Below are 20,284 nucleotides of genomic sequence, written 5' to 3' on the forward strand. Positions count from 1 at the left end.
AACCAACCTCCTGGCTCTCCACTTGTAAAACCTTTTTATTTTCCAGTCAGAGCAGTAAATCTTCTTTTCTCTTGTGTAAACAAGATTTTTGCTCTTTGTTAAGAATTTTCAAGGGTGTCACACCCCAGCTCTTTCTATGGTGTGACAGAAGCAGTGCTGCCCAGAAAATCTGGGGGAACATGGGAACATTTTAGAGTTTCTTTCATTGCATTTCTTGCTGCCACACCCAAGTACTGGTGATGAGGATGAGCTCTGTGAGCTGGAGCTGTGCAGATTATTTATTTTACATTTTTCAATAGAGCACATCTTCCTTAACTGAGAATTCCTGATGCACTGAGGTGTAAGATGTTACAGCACTCCCTGTGCTTCTAAATTATCATTATTTCCCATTATATGGCCTATTATATGACATTATATTGTCATATTTCCAGTGGAGGATAATTACGGATCAGTGCATTTTAGGGATTGTTATTAGGGATCTTTGCTGTTCTGTGCCATGCCCAGTCTGTTATAAATGAAATTGGAATTTTGACAACTAGATCCCTTGGGTTAATGGCAGTTTAATTAAAAATGAATACAATTTAGTAAATTGAATAGTAATTTGGTATAAAATAATACAGTTTAGTAAGAGCATATTATTTAGCAAAAAATTACAATTTATATATATAATCTGCCAGTAATTAAGTATGATTAAAGCATAAGCAAAACCGACCGGGGTATGGAGGAGGTTCCTCACTCAGCCTCACGTACAAAACTGACCAGGGTACGGAGAGGGTTTCTCACCCTGCCTCACATACCAAACAAAGCACTTCAAACTAAACTTATATACTGTATGCTTATACATATTCATTAATATTTCCCGTAAGTTTCCTCCTATTTCCGATTTTTCTGACTTTATGTCACTTTTCTTCACATCGCATGCCTCACTTCTTGTTAGGGGGTCTTCAGTCTTCTTTTAGGGGGGGTGGTTCTTTCGGCAAAGGCTTCTCCTCTTCCTTGTTGTCCTTTGGATAACCTTAAAGGTTTGCATGTGCATAATAAGCGTTGTGTTATGTAAGTCTACTAATCAGTCTTATATTTACTGATTTTTAGGCCCAATGCCTAAAGTCATTCTAATTTTGTCCATCTCAAGGCCGTTTTTGTCTTGGGACATCACTTATCTTCCAAACTATTTTAACATGTAACATCTGTAAAGGGTTAAATCTGCCTTGTAACACTGATTCTTTGGATTGCTTCTAATAATAACTTTCCAAATAGTTACAATTTAGTTAGCACGAATCAATTCCATTTATTAGAAGTCACTGTGTCGCCTCTGTCACCTCCTCCCTGCACACTCATTTCCATTTAGGAACTGCGGCTTTTGGTTGGAATCGCGCTTTATTCAAACTCCACAATTTTATGTGTAGTAAAAGGCGGCCCTGTGGTACCAACGCCTCCATTCCCACCCTACCGCCTGTTCGCTGTATTTCGGTTTATTGCTGAACACGCACAGCCTGGAGGTTCATTAATGCCCCTCTGGCTGGCAGGGGGTTCGGTTGAGGGACAGCTCAATTAACAACTCATTAACGACTTGCGTTAATTACCGCGCCGTGAGTAGGCTCTGACGTAAGCGCCGCGCGGCGGCGGGCGGAAGTGACGTGTGAGTCGCGCGCTGCTGCTCGCAGTGTCCGGTGGCAGCGGCGGTGAGCGGGGCGGGGGGGCGTGGAGGCTCTGAGGGGACACTGCGGGGACACTGCGGGGACACTGCGGGGGCTCCGTGGGGTTCTCGGGGTTGTGGGGGAAGCCCAGTGCTGAGGGAGTCCGGCGGTGCGGCCGCGCTGGCGGGCCCGTGACCGGCAGCGCTCCGTGAGGGCCGCGGAGCTGTTTGGCCCCGCCGGGGATGCGCGGGGCGTGGGCGGTGTTGGCCGCCAAAATGGTCTTCGTTCCGCGGTGTGCGACAAGCCGGGAGTGACACACGAGAGGGAGACAGCGATGAGTTAGCTCAGAGTTGGGTGCTCTGGGTATTCCGCAAGTCAAAACCCCAGTTCTCATATTTTTGCTGTTTATACATTTCAGTAAAGCAAGGAATTTGTGCTCATTGGCTATAAGTGACGTAGTTCTCTTGCGAATTAATTTTCCTCCTTCTGTCTATTAGCTATCTCGTGCTAATTAGTACTGTGCTCAGTCTCTCGTTTCTTCGGTCGGTGGTCTTGCTGGAATTACCTTTTCCTTAGTGACAGCTGATTCTAGCACGGTTGCTGATTTGACTTCGTTGTTTTTATCCTTATCTCAGGAGTTCAGCCTGTTATCCCATAAATTCTGCATTCCTTGTGTCCTTTTTTTCCAAGCTTTGTTAACTCCCCCGAGGTCTCAGGTCATTATCAAATGTGTGGCACCAAACCTTGGCCACAAACTGTTTTATATGCTTTGCAGCAGCTCCCTGAGTTCCTAGCAGTCTTTCCTTTGGGCTTAAAACAAACATTTTCGGTTCACCATAAATCAACTCCAGCTTGACTTTAGTCAAAAATAAAACATTGTTTGCACTGAAAAAAATGTGTGTAAACCAGATTTACTTGTTGCGTTTGTCAACGTCTTTTACAGAGGGTGTTTTTTTAACTCAAATGGGTGATGAAAAGGATTCTTGGAAAGTGAAGACCTTAGATGAGATTCTCCAAGAGAAGAAGCGAAGGAAGGAACAAGAGGAGAAGGCGGAGATCAAACGTATGAAAAATGTAAGCTGGCGTTTGGGATTCATTTTAATTAATTATTTACTTTATTAGTAGAAAAGTGCTTTTTAAGGGGGTACAGTGCGTGTATCCTGATTTTCTGGAGATTCTTCTGATTTTCTCATGTGCTGTCAGCTGAATTATTTTCTGTGTGGTCCCTAATTCTAGGGTTTAACAAAAGTATAGTGCTTTGTGAAGATTTCATTGGTCTTGCACTATATAATATGCTTTGTTATAGTTATTGGTCAGAAAATGTAAATTAATTAACTGGGACTTGCAGTTCAAGGAACGACTCTTAACGATTTTATGGAAGAATGGGTTAAAATCATCGACTTGGAATCACTTTTATGTTGCTGTTTGGTTTTGTGCAGCTGTGTACAAAATAATTATTGCAGGAAAAAACACACAATATGGCAATTCTCCTGAGTATTTAATTATGTCAAATTAATGCACTTCAGCTATAATTGTAGTCAAAGTGCTGCTGTCATAAATCAGTGGATTTTACAGGGGTGACTAGTCCAGACTGAATTTTTGAGCCAGCAATAGAAGACTTCAGTAATATTTAATTTTTTTCATTTTGAGCCATACAAGTAAATGGAATTTTCCCCTCTCCTGTGATTCCCTCAGTCAGATGACAGGGATTCAAAGAGGGATTCTCTTGAAGAGGGGGAGCTGAGAGACCACCGCATGGAAATCACCATCAGGAACTCACCTTACAGGAGGGAAGACTCCATGGAAGACAGGTAAGAATGAGAAAATAAAAATAGAAACAGTTTATGGAATTAACCTTTCAGCGTCTTGAGAAGAGGGTTTCAAATATCTGAAGGGAAAATCTAATTTTTTAGTGAGCAAAAGTGGAAATCCTTTTTATAGAATACATCAGGTAACTTTTTGAAGCACTGGTGAAGATTTCACAGAGTTGTGTTCCAGTTTTGTTTTAGGGTTATTGTGGAAATTAAATATAAAATGGGCATCTTTTCAAAACAAGGAAATCTGTGGATTTCCCCTGTCAGCTCCCTGAGTTTATTCCTGTCCTACCTTTCAGGGGAGAAGAAGATGATTCCTTGGCTATCAAACCACCCCAGCAAATGTCCCGGAAAGAAAAAACCCACCACAGGAAAGATGAGAAGAGGAAAGAGAAACGCAGGCACCGGAGTCATTCTGCAGAAGGTGCTTCTTGCCACTCTTGGAAGCTTCTGGTTTCTGGGAGTAGAGTAAATAAAAATAACTCAGACTACAGGAAACAGCAGGTGGATAAGACAGAGGAATTTAAACTTTTATTATTTCTTTGGCTGTTTAGTGTGTTTAGTGCCCTTATGGGAATACCAGAGGTGTGAACATGGTTGAGAAGACAGAAACCTCTCTGGGACAGGGACACTGAGGTCACTTTTACTCCTTGAAGCCTGATAAGATTCTCTCTCGTTTCACTGAGTGAAAGACCTCTGATCTTTGTACCTCCCAAAGAAAAAAATATCCATTCTAGAGACATTCCTATTGTCTTCCTGTCAATAACAGTCATTTTTTACTTTAATACAAATATTGATGCAAGATCTTACAGACTTCAGACTTTCCGGCTCCCTTTCAGAACAGGATTTGCCTTTTTAAGAAAACAACAGAGGTCATGGCAATAGGTTCCCATCAGTTTCAGCCTCTTTAAGTTCTGTTTTTGGTGAATATTTTGAGCAGTAACACTCAGAAATTGAATTCTGTTTGTTCAAGGGAAACATGCCAGAGTGAAGGAGAAGGAGCGGGAGCATGAGCGTAGGAAGAGACATAGAGAAGAGCAGGATAAAGCCCGGCGTGAATGGGAGAGACAGAAACGGAGAGAGATGGCAAGGGAGCATTCCAGGAGGGAGAGGTACATCCATCCCTCCCTCCCCTGGGGAGGGAGATCAGCAGCTGCCTCCTCTGAGCATTTGTTGTCGTGAAATAACCAAAAAAATCCACAGTGAAAACTTGTCTGTGTTTCTGGGAATGTGTTGTCTGATGGAATGTGTTCTTCTCATTAATTATTTTTAAGTGCTTTGTTCCCATGGACATTCACTGCCAGTGGTTCACTGTAACAAAAAGATTGGATGGTCTCAGAAGTTTTTTCAACCTAAAAAAAAGTACAGACCAGATTTGCACAGTATCAGGGGATTAATTTACTGAACTGGCTTAATTTCTGCTTAATTCCTGATAGGGTGGAGGACTCCTGGTCTGGGTCTTCTAAACCTGTTTTTTAAGGGATGAGCTGAAAAACTCCACCTGTTTTTGACTGATGCACAACTGAGGGTATTGATAAGGAAGCTGGGTTTAGTGGTATGGTGCTGCATGACCTGAATTTGTAACAAACAAAAATTATTTTCCAGAGATCGTCTGGAGCAACTTGAGAGAGAAAGGGAAAGAAAAATCCGGGAGCAGCAGAAGGAACAACGGGAGCAAAAGGAGCGAGAAAGGAGAGCTGAGGAGAGGAGGAAGGAGAGGGAAGCAAGGAGAGAAGGTGACTCCCTCTGCATAAATATTCTTCATATTTACTATCACTGCTGACACAGTAGTGGAATGGAGGGATAGAAAGTGGTTTTTTTACTTAAAGCAGTGCCAGAATTTTGAAAAAAAATTAAGTGGGGAGGCCTTTGACATGGGAGGGGAAAGGAAATGTAAGTTTTACATGGGGAGATAATGTGGTGATGTTATGTGCCTTAAATATCCTGGCAGGTTGATCAGTCAATGAGTCTTTGCCTCTCCCTGTCGGGGAGATCTCCTATAAAAACAAGATTTTGGTGCCACTGTGTGCAGCCAGCACAACTCCAGTTGTTCTGAACTCTTTGGCTGAGTCTAACTCAGTTTGATAGAGGTTGAAACCTCAAAATTCAGTGTTTGAAAGATTTGGGGGAATAAATTACAAAGAGGGAGAGGTCATGTAAGTACTCAAGGCATGGAAAATGCTGTGGTGGGAGTCCAGTGGGAAGATCTGGTGCCTGAACAGTTTAAGTTCTCCACTTGAACTCTTCTCACAGCATATTGGGTATTTTTAATCTCAGCTGAGATCAGTTTTGGTTCAAGGATCTCTGTCCCAGCTTTCAGAGGTAAAAATTGGAGCCCATTCCTGTGATCTGGTGAAAAAGATTATTCAAGAATAGCAGAACAAACCATATATTTTGCTTTCTCTTTCTTGCTCGGCTCATACCGAATAGCTCCTTTTTGTGCTTGCCTTTGTGCTGATAGTGCTCAATCTGTGTAACTGTTCATTTAATTTGCTTTATTGTTCTGAATGTTCTGTCAGCTCCTTCTAAACCTCGGCTGGTTTTATTCTTTTACATATTTTTCACTTCTTTCTCTGGCATTAATGCTTTAGAATCAGGGTGTATAATGTGTAACATACAGGGCAGCTTGCTTCTAAGTGTGGCAGCAGCTTTCTCTAAGCAGTACAAATCCATATTTCATTTAAGATAAGTCAAAGCCCTTCATTCTCCCAGATTAAAGTAGATTCCTGTCCCACTCTTCCCTGTTACCCTGTAAAAAGGAAAAAGAAAAGCATTCAAATCAGGTGGCTGTGGCAGACAGGACAACTCTAATTAGGCAGATGTAACAATTTCTTGTGGTTTTGTTTCCCTAGTTTCTGCACACCATAGAACAGTAAGGGAAGAATATGGAGACAAAGTAAAAATGAGACCCTGGAGTCGCAGCCCTTTGCGCCAGCAGAGAGACAAGCTTGAGCAAGGAGAGAGCAGGAAACCAGGTAGCATCTGCCACTCTACACTGTCTTGGGGGGCAGCAGGAACTGGGCTGGGGTAGCGTTTAATTTTTAGTCTCAAACGAACATCCTAGGTGCTCAGTTAAGTATTGTCCAGCTCAGCCCCAGCGGTGTAACTCTGGAATCTTCACAAGTATCTCTTTTATAAAGCAGTGCTGGTTTTGCAGGAGTTGCACAAGTGACAAATGGAATGGATTTAGGGGTAGGAGTAGCAATTGGAGAAGTTTCAAAATTAGTTACCCCGTTCAGTGGTGAAAGAAGCAGCTGACTGAATTTTTAAAACCCTGCAGTTGAATTCCCTTGCAGGTTAAAAAGGGATTGGTTATTCCAGCTCCAGTTGGATTTCGGGTTAGGAATTAAACTACCTTAAAAAGTGGCCTCACAGGGATCAATGAACACATCACTGATTCTGCCATCTTGTAGAAGAAATTAAATTCTTAAGACAGAGTTCTGCTTAGATGATGAATTTTATTTTCCAAGCCAGAAAATGGTCCCACCTTAAGGTTCTGGGGGTAGAGAACTTGCACAAGTGACATAAAAATGCCTTTGTTTGAAGGAGAAAAGCTCTGTGTCTGCCTTGCTAACGTGTCCAACTGTGAAAAGAAGTGTAGCCACTCAGAGGAGGATGGAAATGGCTGGAATTCCAAGTGGAGGCAGGCAGCAAGTCCTGGGAAACTCCTGCCTAATCAACCACCAGGGGTTTTTAATGGTGATCACTGCACTGGAGCAGTGAGCACTGACAATAACTAGTGTGTAAGGACCCTGTCCTGGTGATTCTTGTCACCATGGTGCTATTTTCTCTTTTTTTCCTGTTTTAATTCATCTTAGAAAACCTTAGGAAGACATCATGTTTAAAAATCAAGTCAATATTCCATATTTTTGGCTCTTGATCCTGCCCCACTGCGATTCAGAAAAGCTGTTTGTCACTGAGCAGTGTGAAATGATTATTTTTTTTTTAGTGCTCTGAATTTCCAATACTGAATGTTCAGCACTGATTTAATGCCAGCAGAAAGTGAAGCAGTTATCTGGGAATTCAGAAGCTTGGAAATGATACTCATTTAGCACTGTGTTTTTAATTTTTATGGTTTCAGCAGTAAAAGAAGAGAAACAAGAAGAGAGGGATCCTCTGTCAGACTTGCAAGACATCAGTGACAGTGAGAGAAAAACCAGCTCGGCAGAGTCTTCCTCAGGTGATTACATGCAATTTAGGAGCTGTAATTAATTGTACAGATGTAATTAATTTCTCTGCTGAGCAAACACTGTTAGTGTTAAGTGCCTGATTATTCTGGACAGAATCTGGATCAGGCTCAGAAGAGGAGGAGGAAGAGTCCAGCAGTGAAGGCTCTGAGGAAGAGGGAGAGGAAGAAGAGGAGGAGGAGGAGGAGACAGGAAGCAATTCTGAGGAAGTGTCTGAGCAATCAGCAGGTGAGAATCACAAAGGGCTTCCAGGGGTGTGTGATTTTCTTTTTTTCTCATCCTCTGTTGTTTTATTTGAACGTTTTCCTTTCCTCTTAGTCTAGGCTAGGATGAGACCTCACAGGTCAAGATAACTAAAAAGAAAAAACCCAAGTACAAGTCCTGTTCTATCCTTTTGTGTAGAGGTAATACCAATTCTTCATCTCAGAAGCCAGATCAGAAACCTGAAAGCCATTTTTGTCTCCATAACTGGTCAGCAGTTCAGGTGGTTCTGTAACACATCAAATACTCTGCAGAGAACAATTTGCATGTCTTTGGGGGGTGGTGAAATCCAAATATCTTTATAATTTTGAATTATTTTCTGTTGAAAATTTCAGAACTTCTTTCCAAACGAATAAACATAATAACAAAAGATTCAGTAAAGAAGTCTGGGCACAGCTGCTTGTGCAGCTTTTGTCATTAATTAGTAAAGAAAAGGCACAAGAGCAGGCTCTGATGGCTGGGTGTTTTTCTTTAAAATCAATTACAGTTAATAAGCAAATATTCATAATTTATTTACCTTCCCACTTCCCAATTCCCAGACAAAGTTGTGTTCCCTGTTGGAAGCATTTGCTGTCCAAGTGAAACAGAAGTGCTTGGTCACTGGCAGTGCAGATGCCTGGTGAGATAGGAGAGGATTTCAGCAGGGATTTGCCTTCCAAGGAGCTGCAGAAATGTGGAGTTTTTCTAATCAAACTTGGTTCTGTTTTGCAGAGGAGGTGAGTGAAGAGGAAATGAGTGAAGAGGAGGAACGGGAGAATGGAAACCACATCCCAGTTGGTACAATGCAAATACTGACTGTTTTAAATAAGTGTTTGGCTGAATTTTTGCAGCTAAATAAATGTATTTCTACAAATATTTAGAAGATTGAAACGCTATTCTCGTGTCAAATTCAGAAATTCCTTGAAATCTGCTCCAAGCTTTATGTTTAGAGTGAATCAGTCTAATGAGCTGATGTTTCCTTCTCTTTCATTTTGTGTTCTTTTGTCCTGTTCTCTCATCAAAAGAGTTTTGCAATCAGAATGAAACATCCTAGGTTTCATTCATTCAGGTGTCTTTCATTTTGGTGTAGAGATATTTTTTTTTTTCTGACCTGCTGCCTTAACACTGGAAATGGTAGGTGAATTCTTAAAAGCATCACCTTTGCCAAGAGGAGAAATTTGGCTTCTCCATGATCCTGTCCCTTGCAGCGCTCAATGTTGTCACCACCTTTATTTGCCTAAAGCTATTTAATTACTCCAGCCAGCTCTTCTTTCCACGACTGATTCTGACTTTTAAAGTTCCAGAGTCAAGATTTGATCGGGATTCTGCAGGGAGCGAGGTGGAGGAGGAGGAGGTCGGGGAGGGATCCCCTCATTCCAATGCCATGACAGAAGGGGAATATATTCCTGATTCTCCAGCTTCCTCCCCCATTGATCTGAAACAGGAGCTTCCCAAGTATCTTCCTGCACTCCAGGTAGGGGATCACCCTCCTAGATGTAGGTAAGAAGGTAATTATATCATTGATGTCTGTTATCTTGGCATTGCTATCTGAAAATAGATCCTTTTGAGAGTTCTGTTACCATGAACAGAAACTGGTTATTCTTTATGTAGCCCACAGTGAAGTGTAGAAATGCTAATACAAATCAGATTTTTACTAATTAATTATGTGAAAGCTGACTGTGAAAGGTGGTGAGTTGCTGCCTTTGCCTTTGTGGCAGATACTTAAGATTATTCTGTGCAAAAGTGAATGGAATAATTTAGTTAATCTGCTGAAACACAAGCTCTGTGCAGGATTCCTTTAGAAACTCTATGAAAAATAAACCGCAAAGATACCTTTCTCATATGGTTTATAGCTGAATTATTCTGGTAAATTTTAACTGCGAAAGTGCGGAAAATTTTAAAAAAGCAAAACCTTCCCCCAGACGCTGGAGGAGTAAATGCTGTCCCTGTGTTTTTTCAGGGATGTCGCAGTGTGGAGGAATTCCAGTGTTTGAACAGGATTGAAGAAGGAACCTATGGTGTGGTGTACAGGGCAAAGGACAAAAAGACTGGTGGGTATCAGTGCCCTCCACTTTCTTTAGGGTATTTAGGGCAGCACTCATGTGCAAATTATTTCTGCATTTTTCAGTGATGAACAAAATCTATTTAAAATATTTCTTTACCAGCAAGCTGCTCGTTTTTGAGGCAAAACAGGACAGTTAATTAAATATTTAATCAGTGAGAGAACACTGGGGGACCTGGTAATATGTATTTATTAACTGTGTGATGGGAAATGTTTTTCCTTTGCAGATGAAATTGTGGCTCTGAAGCGACTGAAAATGGAAAAGGAGAAGGAAGGTTTTCCTATAACTTCCCTGAGAGAAATAAATACAATTCTGAAAGCACAGCACCTAAATATTGTCACTGTCAGAGTAAGGTTGCAGTCTTTTATGTCTCAAGTACCTTTGTTCTTGAAATACTCCTCTTGGCTTTTAAATATGAAAACATCAGCAGCCCTGGCAGATCTTGCTTCTGTGAACAGTTGTGTGCTGCTCCTAAGGCTGTGTAGAGATCACTGTGCACAATCTGATGTTTTACAAAACAATAAGCTGTTTATTAATAGAAAAAATACATTTCTAAGGATTTTACCAATGGCAGCCTCTATTCTCTTGCCAGTATATTTCTAAAATTGATTTTGGATGCTTTTTAAACACCATGTGCAGGTTTTGCTCATCTGGTTCTGTGTTGCAGGAGATCGTTGTGGGCAGTAACATGGATAAAATCTATATTGTGATGAACTATGTAGAACATGACCTCAAGAGCTTGATGGAAACAATGAAACAGCCTTTCCTGCCAGGTACTGTTTGCCACAGTACCATGAAATTCTCAGAGCTGGAAAAGTGGCCAACACAAATGGCAGAAATGACCCTGCTGGCAGCAGAGAGCTGGCTTTAGGCAGTGCCATGGGTTGCTTTGGAATGTCCCGTGTTTCTTGGAACTGAGATTTCCTTGCTTTTTCTGTTTGTTCTGTAAAACTTGACACAAATTAAGGGGTTGGGTGATCCTTGTAGTGGTAGCTGGTGATGAATCCAGTTTGTGCGTTTGGGGTGGAGCTATTCAGAGGTGAAACTGGGGGAGTTTCCCCTGTGCTGAGCTGGAAAAGAATACTGGGCTTTAATTTTGGCTGCTTTCTATGCAAGACAATAATTTCTGGGCATAATTTGTATGAATTCCAGCTGCCCAAATGAATTTTGCTGCTCTGTGACACATTTTTAAGGTGCAGGCTATACTGTGCTTTTAACTTATCACTCCTTCCTCCCCTTTTCCCAGTTCTCCAAAAAAAAAAACCACAAAAACAGATTTATTTTCTTCAATACATGGTGGGTTTTTTTTACGATTCCAGGGGAAGTGAAAACTTTGATGATTCAGTTACTACGAGGGGTCAAACACCTCCATGACAACTGGATCCTTCACCGAGACTTGAAAACTTCCAACCTGCTGCTCAGTCATTCGGGCATTTTGAAAGTAAGAATTAGGAAAAAATTGAGGAAATCAGAACAAATTCCGTTCTGCAGAATTGCACAGTTATAGCTGTGCCCAAAGTTCTGTGAGATGGCCATCATGGTACTGATGGTGAATGAACAGTGCTGTAAATGTTGCTTATTTTCCTTTCAGGTTGGAGATTTTGGATTAGCCAGGGAATATGGGTCTCCCCTGAAGCCCTACACCCCTGTGGTTGTGACCCTGTGGTACAGAGCTCCAGAGCTGTTGCTTGGAGCAAAGGTGAGTTCCTCCTTGTTCCTCTGGCTGCTGGAGCAGTGACTGCAGGCTTGACTGTATTTTATAAATCACAACCAAAGTGTGAACATGCTTGGGTCTTTCCTCCTAATGACATCTAAAACCCTTCCATCCTCCCCAGACAGAGGGTGAGTGGGTGACAGATGGATGTTGTCCCTTGGAATGCTGATGTGGTCAGTGGTGATGGACTTCCATGGATTGTGGCAAAACAGTTTTGTGTGTTCTGCTAAAAAAAACCCAAATAAATCCCCCAAAAGCTGCAACACACCTCCAAACAAATCAGTGAAAATATCTTCCTGATTTTTCTGAAGTGTAATTTTATTTCCCTTCTTTCCAGGAATATTCCACAGCCATCGACATGTGGTCAGTGGGGTGTATTTTTGGGGAGCTGCTGACACAGAAGCCGCTGTTCCCAGGGAAGTCAGAAATCGACCAGATTAACAAGGTTTTTAAGGTAATTTTTTTAATGTTTTGGGATTTTGACTGTTTTTAGAAGTGGAAATATAGGAATACTGCATATTGCTCTTTTAACAGAGATTCAGCCTTAATCTGCTTTAAAACACTTTGGGTAGGCTGAGACCATGATTTATTGTGTCTGTTTTCTCTGGATACTTCCTAACTCCTAATGAATAAATAAAAGATTGCACTCTGAGTTTATTAAAGAGATATTTTAATTTGCAGGATCTGGGTACTCCCAGTGAAAAGATCTGGCCTGGTTACAACGAGCTGCCAGCAGTGAAGAAAATGACCTTCACAGAATATCCCTACAACAACCTGCGCAAGAGATTCGGTGCTCTGCTCTCTGACCAGGGCTTTGACTTGATGAACAAGTGGGTGCCGAATTCCAGGGAATCCCTGGGAATATGTAGGCAGGAAAACAATTTTCTGTGTTGTGAAAGGTTTCTAAAATCAAACCCAGGCTGTGCAGTTACACTGTGTTACCAGAGTACCTGGTGTGTTAATAGAATGTCTAAAGTCTCTCTGGAAATAGCAAAAATTGTAAAATACTCTAATGCAATTGTCCTGGATCCCTTCGGAGCTGTATCTGTATTATCCAAGGGTCTGAGTTATCCAGTGATTTACACCTCTGGGAGCAGAGCTGTGCTGCTTGGATGTGTAGTTCCAGCTGCTGTCCCATCAATTACAGATTCATGGAGGAGCCTGCCTTAAAAATCAGCTCTGTTAGATGATGTGGCAGCAATCATTAAGAGAATTTTACCTAATTAATAGAATTACACCTAATACCCAGTCATAGAATATACAAAATTAATAGAATTATATCAAATAATAGAACGATTAATAGAATTATACCCAATACTCAGTCATAAAATTACACCAAATTAGTCCAGTAAAAAAGTTATACCAAATTAATAGTTATACCCATTACCTAGTCCTAGAATTATACCTAATACCAGTAATAGAATTAAACCAAATTAAAAGAATTATACCCAATACCCAGTCACAGAATTATACTAATTATACCTAATAACCAGTAATAAAATTATATCCAATACCAGCAATAGAATTAAAAGCAAATTAATAGAATTATACCCAATACCCAGTTACTAGAATTATACCCAATACCCATGGAATTGGTATTGTGTATAATTCTAATATAGAATTACCATGGAATAGACTTACACTCAATACCCAGTCATAGAATTATACATTATTAATTGAATTATTCCCAATACCCAGTAATAAAATGATACCAAAGTAATAGAATTACACCCAATACCACTGATAGAATTAAAGCAAAGGGACAGAATTATACCCAATACCTACTCATAGAATTGCACCCAACTAATAGAATTATTCTAAATTAATAGAATTACACTCAATACCAGTAATAGAACCATCCCCAGTACCCAACACCAGAGCTGTGTTAAACATCACAAAACCCTCAACCACGTTCCTGAACAATTCACAATTTGTGGAACTAAAATTTCCCATTTTTGCATCCTTGGCAGCTTCCTGACATATTACCCAGCGCGCCGGATCACGGCCGAGGATGGGCTGAAGCATGAGTACTTCCGAGAGACCCCGCTGCCCATTGACCCCTCCATGTTTCCTACCTGGCCAGCCAAGAGCGAGCAGCAGCGGGTCAAGAGGGGCACCAGCCCTCGGCCCCCTGAGGGAGGGCTGGGCTACAGCCAGCTGGTGAGTGTGGCACGGCTCCAGAACCTGCCCTGGGACTGGGCTTTGCTTGGCATCCTGAAATTGACCTGCACTGCCAGGGACAGTCCAGCTTTCCTTCCCAAAATCAGTGCTGGTGAGTGTGGCATGGCTCTGGAGCCTGCCCCAGGGCTGGGCTTTGCTTTGCATCCTAAGATTCACCTGGACTGGCAGGCAAAGTCCAGGTTTTCTTCCCAAAGCCCAGGGAAGGTCCAGCTTCCCTTCCCAAATGCCAGTGCCGGTTACTGCTCTGCTCCCAGAATCACCATTTCAAGGCATAATCGGAAATGTCTGGTTTATCCTAGTGCAGAGCAGTTTCTCTTTTGAAAGTACTCATTGTTTTACAACTTCATCTAAGCTCTTAAATTTGGGCTCGAAATAAACCCACAGCCTGGTAAATGATACAGATCTTTGGGATAGAAACAGATGTCTTTTTCTGGTCTTGGAGAATTCCTAAGAGGCCAGGCTGGTGTTCTCTCTGTGATAGATCCCTTCTATCTATCCATGGCAACTGTGCTGGCCCCGTAAGTATGGCATGTTAGGTTCCTAATTCTGTAAAATTCTTACTACATGTTCCATCTTGCAGTGTGGCTGAAATGACACTGTACTATATTGTACTCAATTCACAGTTTAAGTAATACAAAAATTTTATTTAGCCTTGATTTTTCAGGGTGTAAACATTGCAATGGAGGATGTGCACTATATGTTGTATTTAGATGCTCAATAAGTGAAGTTTATACTTATTTATACCCATTTTTTTATCTCTCTCATGCAGTCAGAAGTGGGTACAGGAACTAGCAACAGTCAAACTGCTTTTAGCAATGGCAAATTTTGAAATAGCAATATTTAAAGATTATGAATAACCCAGCATGAACCTTAACTGTGACGCCACAAAGTCAAACATTTGTTTCTCATCTTGAGATATTTTGATTATTTTTGTTGTTTAGATTTTTGGAGACATAAATGCAGCTGCACCGCCCTTGATCAATTCTCTGTGCTTGGTTTTCACAGGGTGACGATGATCTGAAGGACACAGGTTTCCATCTGACCACCACAAATCAAGGAGCATCTGCTGCAGGACCTGGCTTCAGCCTCAAGTTTTGAACTCAACATGAAAAAGGCGGGGGGAAAAAAAAACCCACAAAGGAAAGAGAAGCACCATTCATGTGAGTGGATTTCAGTGCCCCAGTTCTATTCTCTGTGTCAGGGGCACCAGATGTTTTTCCCTGTGAAAAAAACTCACAGATTACCACAGATTCCAAGGCTTTTGTTTTATAAATCAATGTGGAGTTTAACTGCTGCATTCCATTAAAAGACTGGAGTTACCTGAAAACCCCAGGATCATCACAAGCTGTGACAAAGGACAACTTGAAATAACAGTCCTGGAACAGTTTATTGTCTATTTTTAGAGGTTTTTTTGTTGAATTTTTTGTTTTGTTTTCCTTGTAAATTTGTAGAATTAAAATAAATTTTCGATTGTTTCATAGTGTGAAGGATTTCATTGCTTCACATGCAACAAAGTGGGATGTTGGTGACAGTAAAGAGTTTATTTTTTATTTTAAGTAAGTAAATTGTTTGTGTCTGAATATATTTGGGGCAAAAAGAAAAATTACAATTCTGAGATTTGTGTCCTGTTAACTTTGGAGAGAACTGGGCTGGGTTTGATACTCCCTGACCAGATATTTTTTTTCTGTAAATGTATTTACAGTGGTGCAAAACAAGTTACTCTATTGTTTTATAAATCAAAAAGATTCAATATGGAGACTTGAAACTTTATTTTTTGTGAAAGGTCTTTTTTTTAAATATGCCCCTTTTCCATCCAGAGAAGAACTCAGTTTTAGTGGTTATGCAAGGCCACATTCCAGTCCTTTCTGGGGAAAGAGGAGTGGAGGAATCATTTTGGAATCTCATCCTCTGGAGCCCCTGATTTGTGAAGCTGTCACTTTGTTCTGGGAACAGGGAGATCTGGAAAACACCACATTTTCCTGCAATCACAGCTTGGCACCAGGCCAGTAAGGGATTAACTCAAATCATAAACATTTTATCAGTTTCAGTCTGTTTTGGAGAGTTTTCCTGGGTAAAGGCCATTGGGCTGGAATGTGAACGTGCTGCAGTTGTGGTGAGTTGGGAAAGCAGCCTTGTTGTTTTCCTGTTCCCCTCAGCCCTGAAGGGGAAACAGCTGAAACATTCCTGATTCCAGAAGCTTCCCCAGGAACCCACTGAAAAGCCAGAGTGCAGGGAAGCTCTGAAGGATTAAACCATGACCCCTCTGCATAGTTTGGCTATGGCATGGAATTGTTTCCTTCACAGCTTCCCTGCCCCCAGCTTTGCCAGCCACTCCTGAGCTCTTTTCCAGCTGGATGTGGCACTTCTACCTCATCCTGAGGGAGGAGATCACCTCATCTCCCACAGGACCTCAAGGCTCAGACCCTACAGGGACCAAACTCTGAGCAGCTCAGACCTGTCAAGGACAGAGCTCTGAGCAATAAATGCATCTTGGGATAAGAGGAAAACCCTCAAACCACAGGAAAGAACTTGGGGGAAAAAAGCTGTTCTGTGGATCCTTGAATTGAACGTGTTGGAACAGACAACTGAGGAGCAAAACAGGGTTTGTGTGATCCTCATCCTCCTGACAAGTGAAATAAAAGTAGTATTAAGGCTTAGCCTTGTCATTTCTTCTACTGCAGTGCACCAGGATGTGAAAAATGGCAGGAAAACACTTGGAGAATGTTAAACTTGTCCTTTTCCTGCCATTCCACTGTCCCAGGGACTGCAGTAGAGTCTGCTCCTGGTTTGAAGCAGTTCACAGTGCCCCACACAGCTGCATCTGATGCTTTTCTTACAAAAAAAAAAAAAGTTTTTTAATTCTTTGTTCAGCAAATGGTCAATAAATTCTTTAACATTAAAATTAATCTGGAAGAGTTTGACATTCCAGTAACCAGTCCCAGTCTCTTTTGCCCAAGGTACTGAAGCAGCTGATGGAGAATTTAGTTGCACTACTGGAGATTAAATCTAAAATGCTGAAGAAACAACTGGAAGCAGAAGGAGCAGGAACTGAAGGGCTCCTTCCAGGGTTGTGTCAGTGCTTCAGTCTGATTCTCCAGGAATAAGTAGTCAGGATTCTTTCTTTTTTCTTCACTATGCAAGTGTAAGTTCCTTCATTAATTGCATTTGCAATGATGCTCATGTGATCTTCATTTAGGGATAAATAACCTGGATATGAATATTCCAGAAGTTCCTTATCTTTATACCAGCTGTTAGAAGAAAAATAATGAAAATAATACTAGTTATTAGTTATTTCTACTAATAAATTTTGATGAGTAAGTGTACAGATTTACAAAACACAGTTGAGTTTTACTCTTTATTTCAGGTGGATAACCAGGATTAACAGGGCATAATCATGCATAATTTTGGAGTTTGAATCTTGGAAAGTTGATGGAAATTTGGGTCCTTGAGTCTAAACCAGCTCATGGATTTGAGCCAACCTAAATTTGATACATCCAGAACTTCTTCATACTTTAGTAACAGAAGTATACAGCATACCTGGCTGTATTCTGTTAGTAACAGAACCTGAAAGAATAAATTTAAATTTTATGTTTTTGGTTTTTTTCAGAATACAGCCAGGGAATTCGGCTTGGTAGTAGGAATTAGCTTTGTGCTATATATAAAAATTGGATTTTGAGCTGCAGATTATAAACTCCATTCTGCTTTACCCTTTTCTTGTCATTCTTCCTCATGGATTTCAGTATGCAGAGTTTCCTAAGGCCTGGGATAAGGACAGAGCACTTACTAGACTTTGCCTTTTTTATGAATGATCTTCTGCCCACAGCGGAAGGTGACATTCCTGCCCTCAGAAACTGTCTTGGTTTTGGTCCTTGATGGGGGCAGAGTGGGGGGCACTGTTGGAAATGGGAATTCTGTCCAGGGAGAGAAGGAAATGGCAGCAGTTAATGAGCTTCAGCCACCCCAAAATGCTTTCACAAAATTATCATTTAAGGAGCCTTAAAAGTATTAATTTAAAAGTGCCTCCTCTGAGCAGTTCTTGAATAGACAAATAACATGATTGATGTGTGAAGATAAAATTTTTGTGGCGTGTAAACTGAGATGGATAAAAATCAAACTTGTCCCTTTCACAGCTGTGGAAGAGGACATGAACAGTCCAGTGTGTGAAAAGCCTGTGGAATATCTGGGTTTGTAATTATCTGATTACATTTCTCATTAATGTGGCCCAAAAAAAAACCCCAAAACCCTCTGTGCTGAAGAAGGAGGCACTGGTTATCCAGGATACCCCAAGGAGAGCAGTATTCATCTGAATTCAGTCCCACAGCTGCAGCAACTTGACCTAGTCCTGATAGTTCCTTATCTGGACCCAAAAAGGCTGGATAAGGTGATTAACATCATTTATATCCTGTTTTGGGGAGCAGCTCCAGTCCAGCTGTGCTGGAGATGTTTTTGTCTTGTTTCTGTCTCATCTCTGCCTCAGGACCTGCTCTGTAGCCCCTCTCTCTGCCTTGCTTAGCTAAACCAGAGGGGAATGGGACAATTTCATGTTCCACTCCATAAATGCTTAATCATTCCTCGTTACAGGCCTGGATCTGGACTCAGATATACAAGACACCATCTCTGTTGTGCTGCTTGGAGCTGGATCACTTGTGTCCACTGAATTATGAAATTAGCATCTTGCCTATCCCAGCCTCACTTTTACCTCCTCCCTCTGTACAGACCCCAGCCCAAATCCCAGAAAACTCGCTGGATACCATAGCAGAAGTCACAGATGGATGGGCAGTGCTTCTTCATCAGCTTCCTGCGCTTCTCACAGAAGCCTTTTTTTGCCCATACTGGGCACACAAATAACCTGTCCTTACAGCCTGGAACAGGAGGAGATGAGGTGTTAGAGTGGTTGGGGGAGACTGAACAACCAGATTTAGGTGAAATGTCAGGAAGAACAAGGTGAAGCTGGGATGGGGAACGATCTAAAGCAGGAGCACAACAACAGGAGGTGGAATGTGACACCACGATTGCTCCACAGCATCCAGTTGCCACTTTAGGCAAGGCCTGCAGAGATTCCTCACCATAGAGCCTGTGGATTCCCCACACTTCATCCTGGGAAATGCTCTTTTTGCCCGTCAGGGTGGCATTGATGTGCATGAGGGCATTGGGGTTCAGCGAGTGCATGAGGCCCAGGGCGTGTCCAATCTCATGGGCTGCCACATGGACCAGGTCTGTCAGCCAAACCCCTGGGGGAAAGGAAAACCAGCTGGAATGGTGTTGTACAGTTGGTGTACAGCTCTGCTTTATCACACAATTCCTCCTGGTGAGGTGTAAAACCAGAGGAAGGATTTCAGCACTAGAACAGGCAGCACTGCCCTAGGTTCCTATTCTCTGTAGCTGCTTGGGCCCAAATCAAACCAGTTATTCCCATGTGCTTCTCATTCCCAGTAGCAGGACCCAGAGCAGTGCCAGGCTCCAGGAGAGCTGCAGTGTTTGACCCAGTGCAACACTGACCCTCCTCAGCTTCCTGCTCACTTTGCTCCCCACAGCCCTGAGCTGAAGAAATGGGATTGGGAAAATTCCAGTCTGAAAGATGCTCTTGTTTGACCTCCACAGCCTGGAGTCAAACTCAAGCCTCTTGGCAGCATCCAGCACATGGATTTTAACTGAAGGATGTGGCTGAGCTACCAAAGAATTTCACTAATTCAAATAATTCCAGCAAGAATTGGCTGTGCCATCACACAGTTTGGGCTCAGGGCAGAGGAATAACAACTTCCAACCCCACAATAAAACTCCAACTGTTTCTGTCATCACTTTCCCAGATCAGGTAAATCCCAGACTAAAATCTATATCCCAGGCATTCCATGTGCTCCCTGTGTTACCTTTCTTCCAGCTGAACCTGGTGTTCCCCAGGATCCAATACTCATGGTCATCAAAGTGGATTTCTCCGTGGGGTGGGAAGAAGGCGTGGGCCAGTTCACCTGTGGTGCCATCAAAGCAGTGGTGGGTCAGAGACTCCAGGCAGTCTGTGTGGTTGATGGAGTAGAAACCTGTGGAAAAAGCAGCAGGTTGAGGGTTATCCATCAGGATCAGCCTGCCCAGAAAAACCCTGGGTCACTGGAAAGGTCTCCGATGGGATCCCAGGTGTTTTCCAGCCTCCACAAAAGGAAAGATAAATGCAAAACAATTGTCAGGACTGATGGCAACACTCAGCCCTGTGCTGACCCTGGATTTAGAGCTGTTTCCAAAGGACACAAATCAGTTTGTGGTCCAGCAGGGAATGCTGAGCTCCTCTTGCAAGACCATGTGGAAATTATCTTTTTGAGAGAGAAGCTGGACAGAGCTGAAAACCCCTGGATTGTTCCATTTTGAACATAAATAAGCAGATGCCTTGGAGTCAGAGCTGCAGGAAGATCACAGTGGATCCTGAATCCCTGGAACTGGGCACCTGGAGCTCCCGCAT

The 20,284-nt window shown here is 42.0% G+C and overlaps 2 protein-coding genes across 23 annotated transcripts in view; one reads left to right on the forward strand and one right to left on the reverse strand.

Moving 5' to 3' along the window:
* LOC111938641 (cyclin-dependent kinase 11B) overlaps nucleotides 1-15,314 on the forward strand; it is an 18,323-nt gene extending 3,009 nt beyond the window's left edge. The window contains exons 1-20 of one of the 20 annotated variants that reach the window (XM_086860060.1): nucleotides 1,470-1,639; nucleotides 2,581-2,711; nucleotides 3,333-3,448; nucleotides 3,751-3,875; nucleotides 4,425-4,563; nucleotides 5,057-5,187; nucleotides 6,304-6,426; nucleotides 7,536-7,631; nucleotides 7,735-7,866; nucleotides 8,611-8,676; nucleotides 9,177-9,352; nucleotides 9,839-9,929; nucleotides 10,168-10,289; nucleotides 10,609-10,714; nucleotides 11,261-11,382; nucleotides 11,533-11,640; nucleotides 11,993-12,109; nucleotides 12,337-12,485; nucleotides 13,626-13,815; nucleotides 14,842-15,314. In XM_086860060.1, coding sequence (XP_086716186.1) covers nucleotides 2,601-2,711; nucleotides 3,333-3,448; nucleotides 3,751-3,875; nucleotides 4,425-4,563; nucleotides 5,057-5,187; nucleotides 6,304-6,426; nucleotides 7,536-7,631; nucleotides 7,735-7,866; nucleotides 8,611-8,676; nucleotides 9,177-9,352; nucleotides 9,839-9,929; nucleotides 10,168-10,289; nucleotides 10,609-10,714; nucleotides 11,261-11,382; nucleotides 11,533-11,640; nucleotides 11,993-12,109; nucleotides 12,337-12,485; nucleotides 13,626-13,815; nucleotides 14,842-14,934 — 2,313 coding nt within the window. In that variant the 5' untranslated portion in view covers nucleotides 1,470-1,639; nucleotides 2,581-2,600 and the 3' untranslated portion in view covers nucleotides 14,935-15,314. Of the gene's footprint in view, nucleotides 1-1,469; nucleotides 1,683-1,712; nucleotides 2,001-2,395; nucleotides 2,712-3,332; nucleotides 3,449-3,750; nucleotides 3,876-4,424; nucleotides 4,564-5,056; nucleotides 5,188-6,303; nucleotides 6,427-7,532; nucleotides 7,632-7,734; nucleotides 7,867-8,610; nucleotides 8,677-9,176; nucleotides 9,353-9,838; nucleotides 9,930-10,167; nucleotides 10,290-10,608; nucleotides 10,715-11,260; nucleotides 11,383-11,532; nucleotides 11,641-11,992; nucleotides 12,110-12,336; nucleotides 12,486-13,625; nucleotides 13,816-14,841 lie in introns of those variants that run through there. The other 19 variants (XM_086860061.1, XM_023940493.2, XM_086860059.1 and 16 more) reach the window with 19 other exon arrangements.
* The window catches only part of MMP23B (matrix metallopeptidase 23B), a 16,451-nt gene continuing 10,626 nt past the window's right edge, over nucleotides 14,460-20,284 (reverse strand). Inside the window, exons 4-8 of one of the 3 annotated variants that reach the window (XM_023940497.2) lie at nucleotides 19,704-19,871; nucleotides 18,903-19,067; nucleotides 18,588-18,698; nucleotides 17,621-17,747; nucleotides 14,460-17,084 (exon numbers count right to left, since the gene is read on the reverse strand). In XM_023940497.2, the coding sequence (XP_023796265.1) occupies nucleotides 16,910-17,084; nucleotides 17,621-17,747; nucleotides 18,588-18,698; nucleotides 18,903-19,067; nucleotides 19,704-19,871 (746 nt within the window). In that variant the 3' untranslated portion in view covers nucleotides 14,460-16,909. The remainder of the gene's footprint in view (nucleotides 17,085-17,620; nucleotides 17,748-18,587; nucleotides 18,699-18,902; nucleotides 19,068-19,703; nucleotides 19,872-20,284) is intronic. The other 2 variants (XM_086860094.1, XM_023940499.2) reach the window with 2 other exon arrangements.

Source organism: Cyanistes caeruleus, chromosome 22 (genome assembly GCF_971803275.1).
Source record: "Cyanistes caeruleus chromosome 22, bCyaCae1.hap1.1, whole genome shotgun sequence".
Taxonomy (NCBI): domain Eukaryota; kingdom Metazoa; phylum Chordata; class Aves; order Passeriformes; family Paridae; genus Cyanistes; species Cyanistes caeruleus.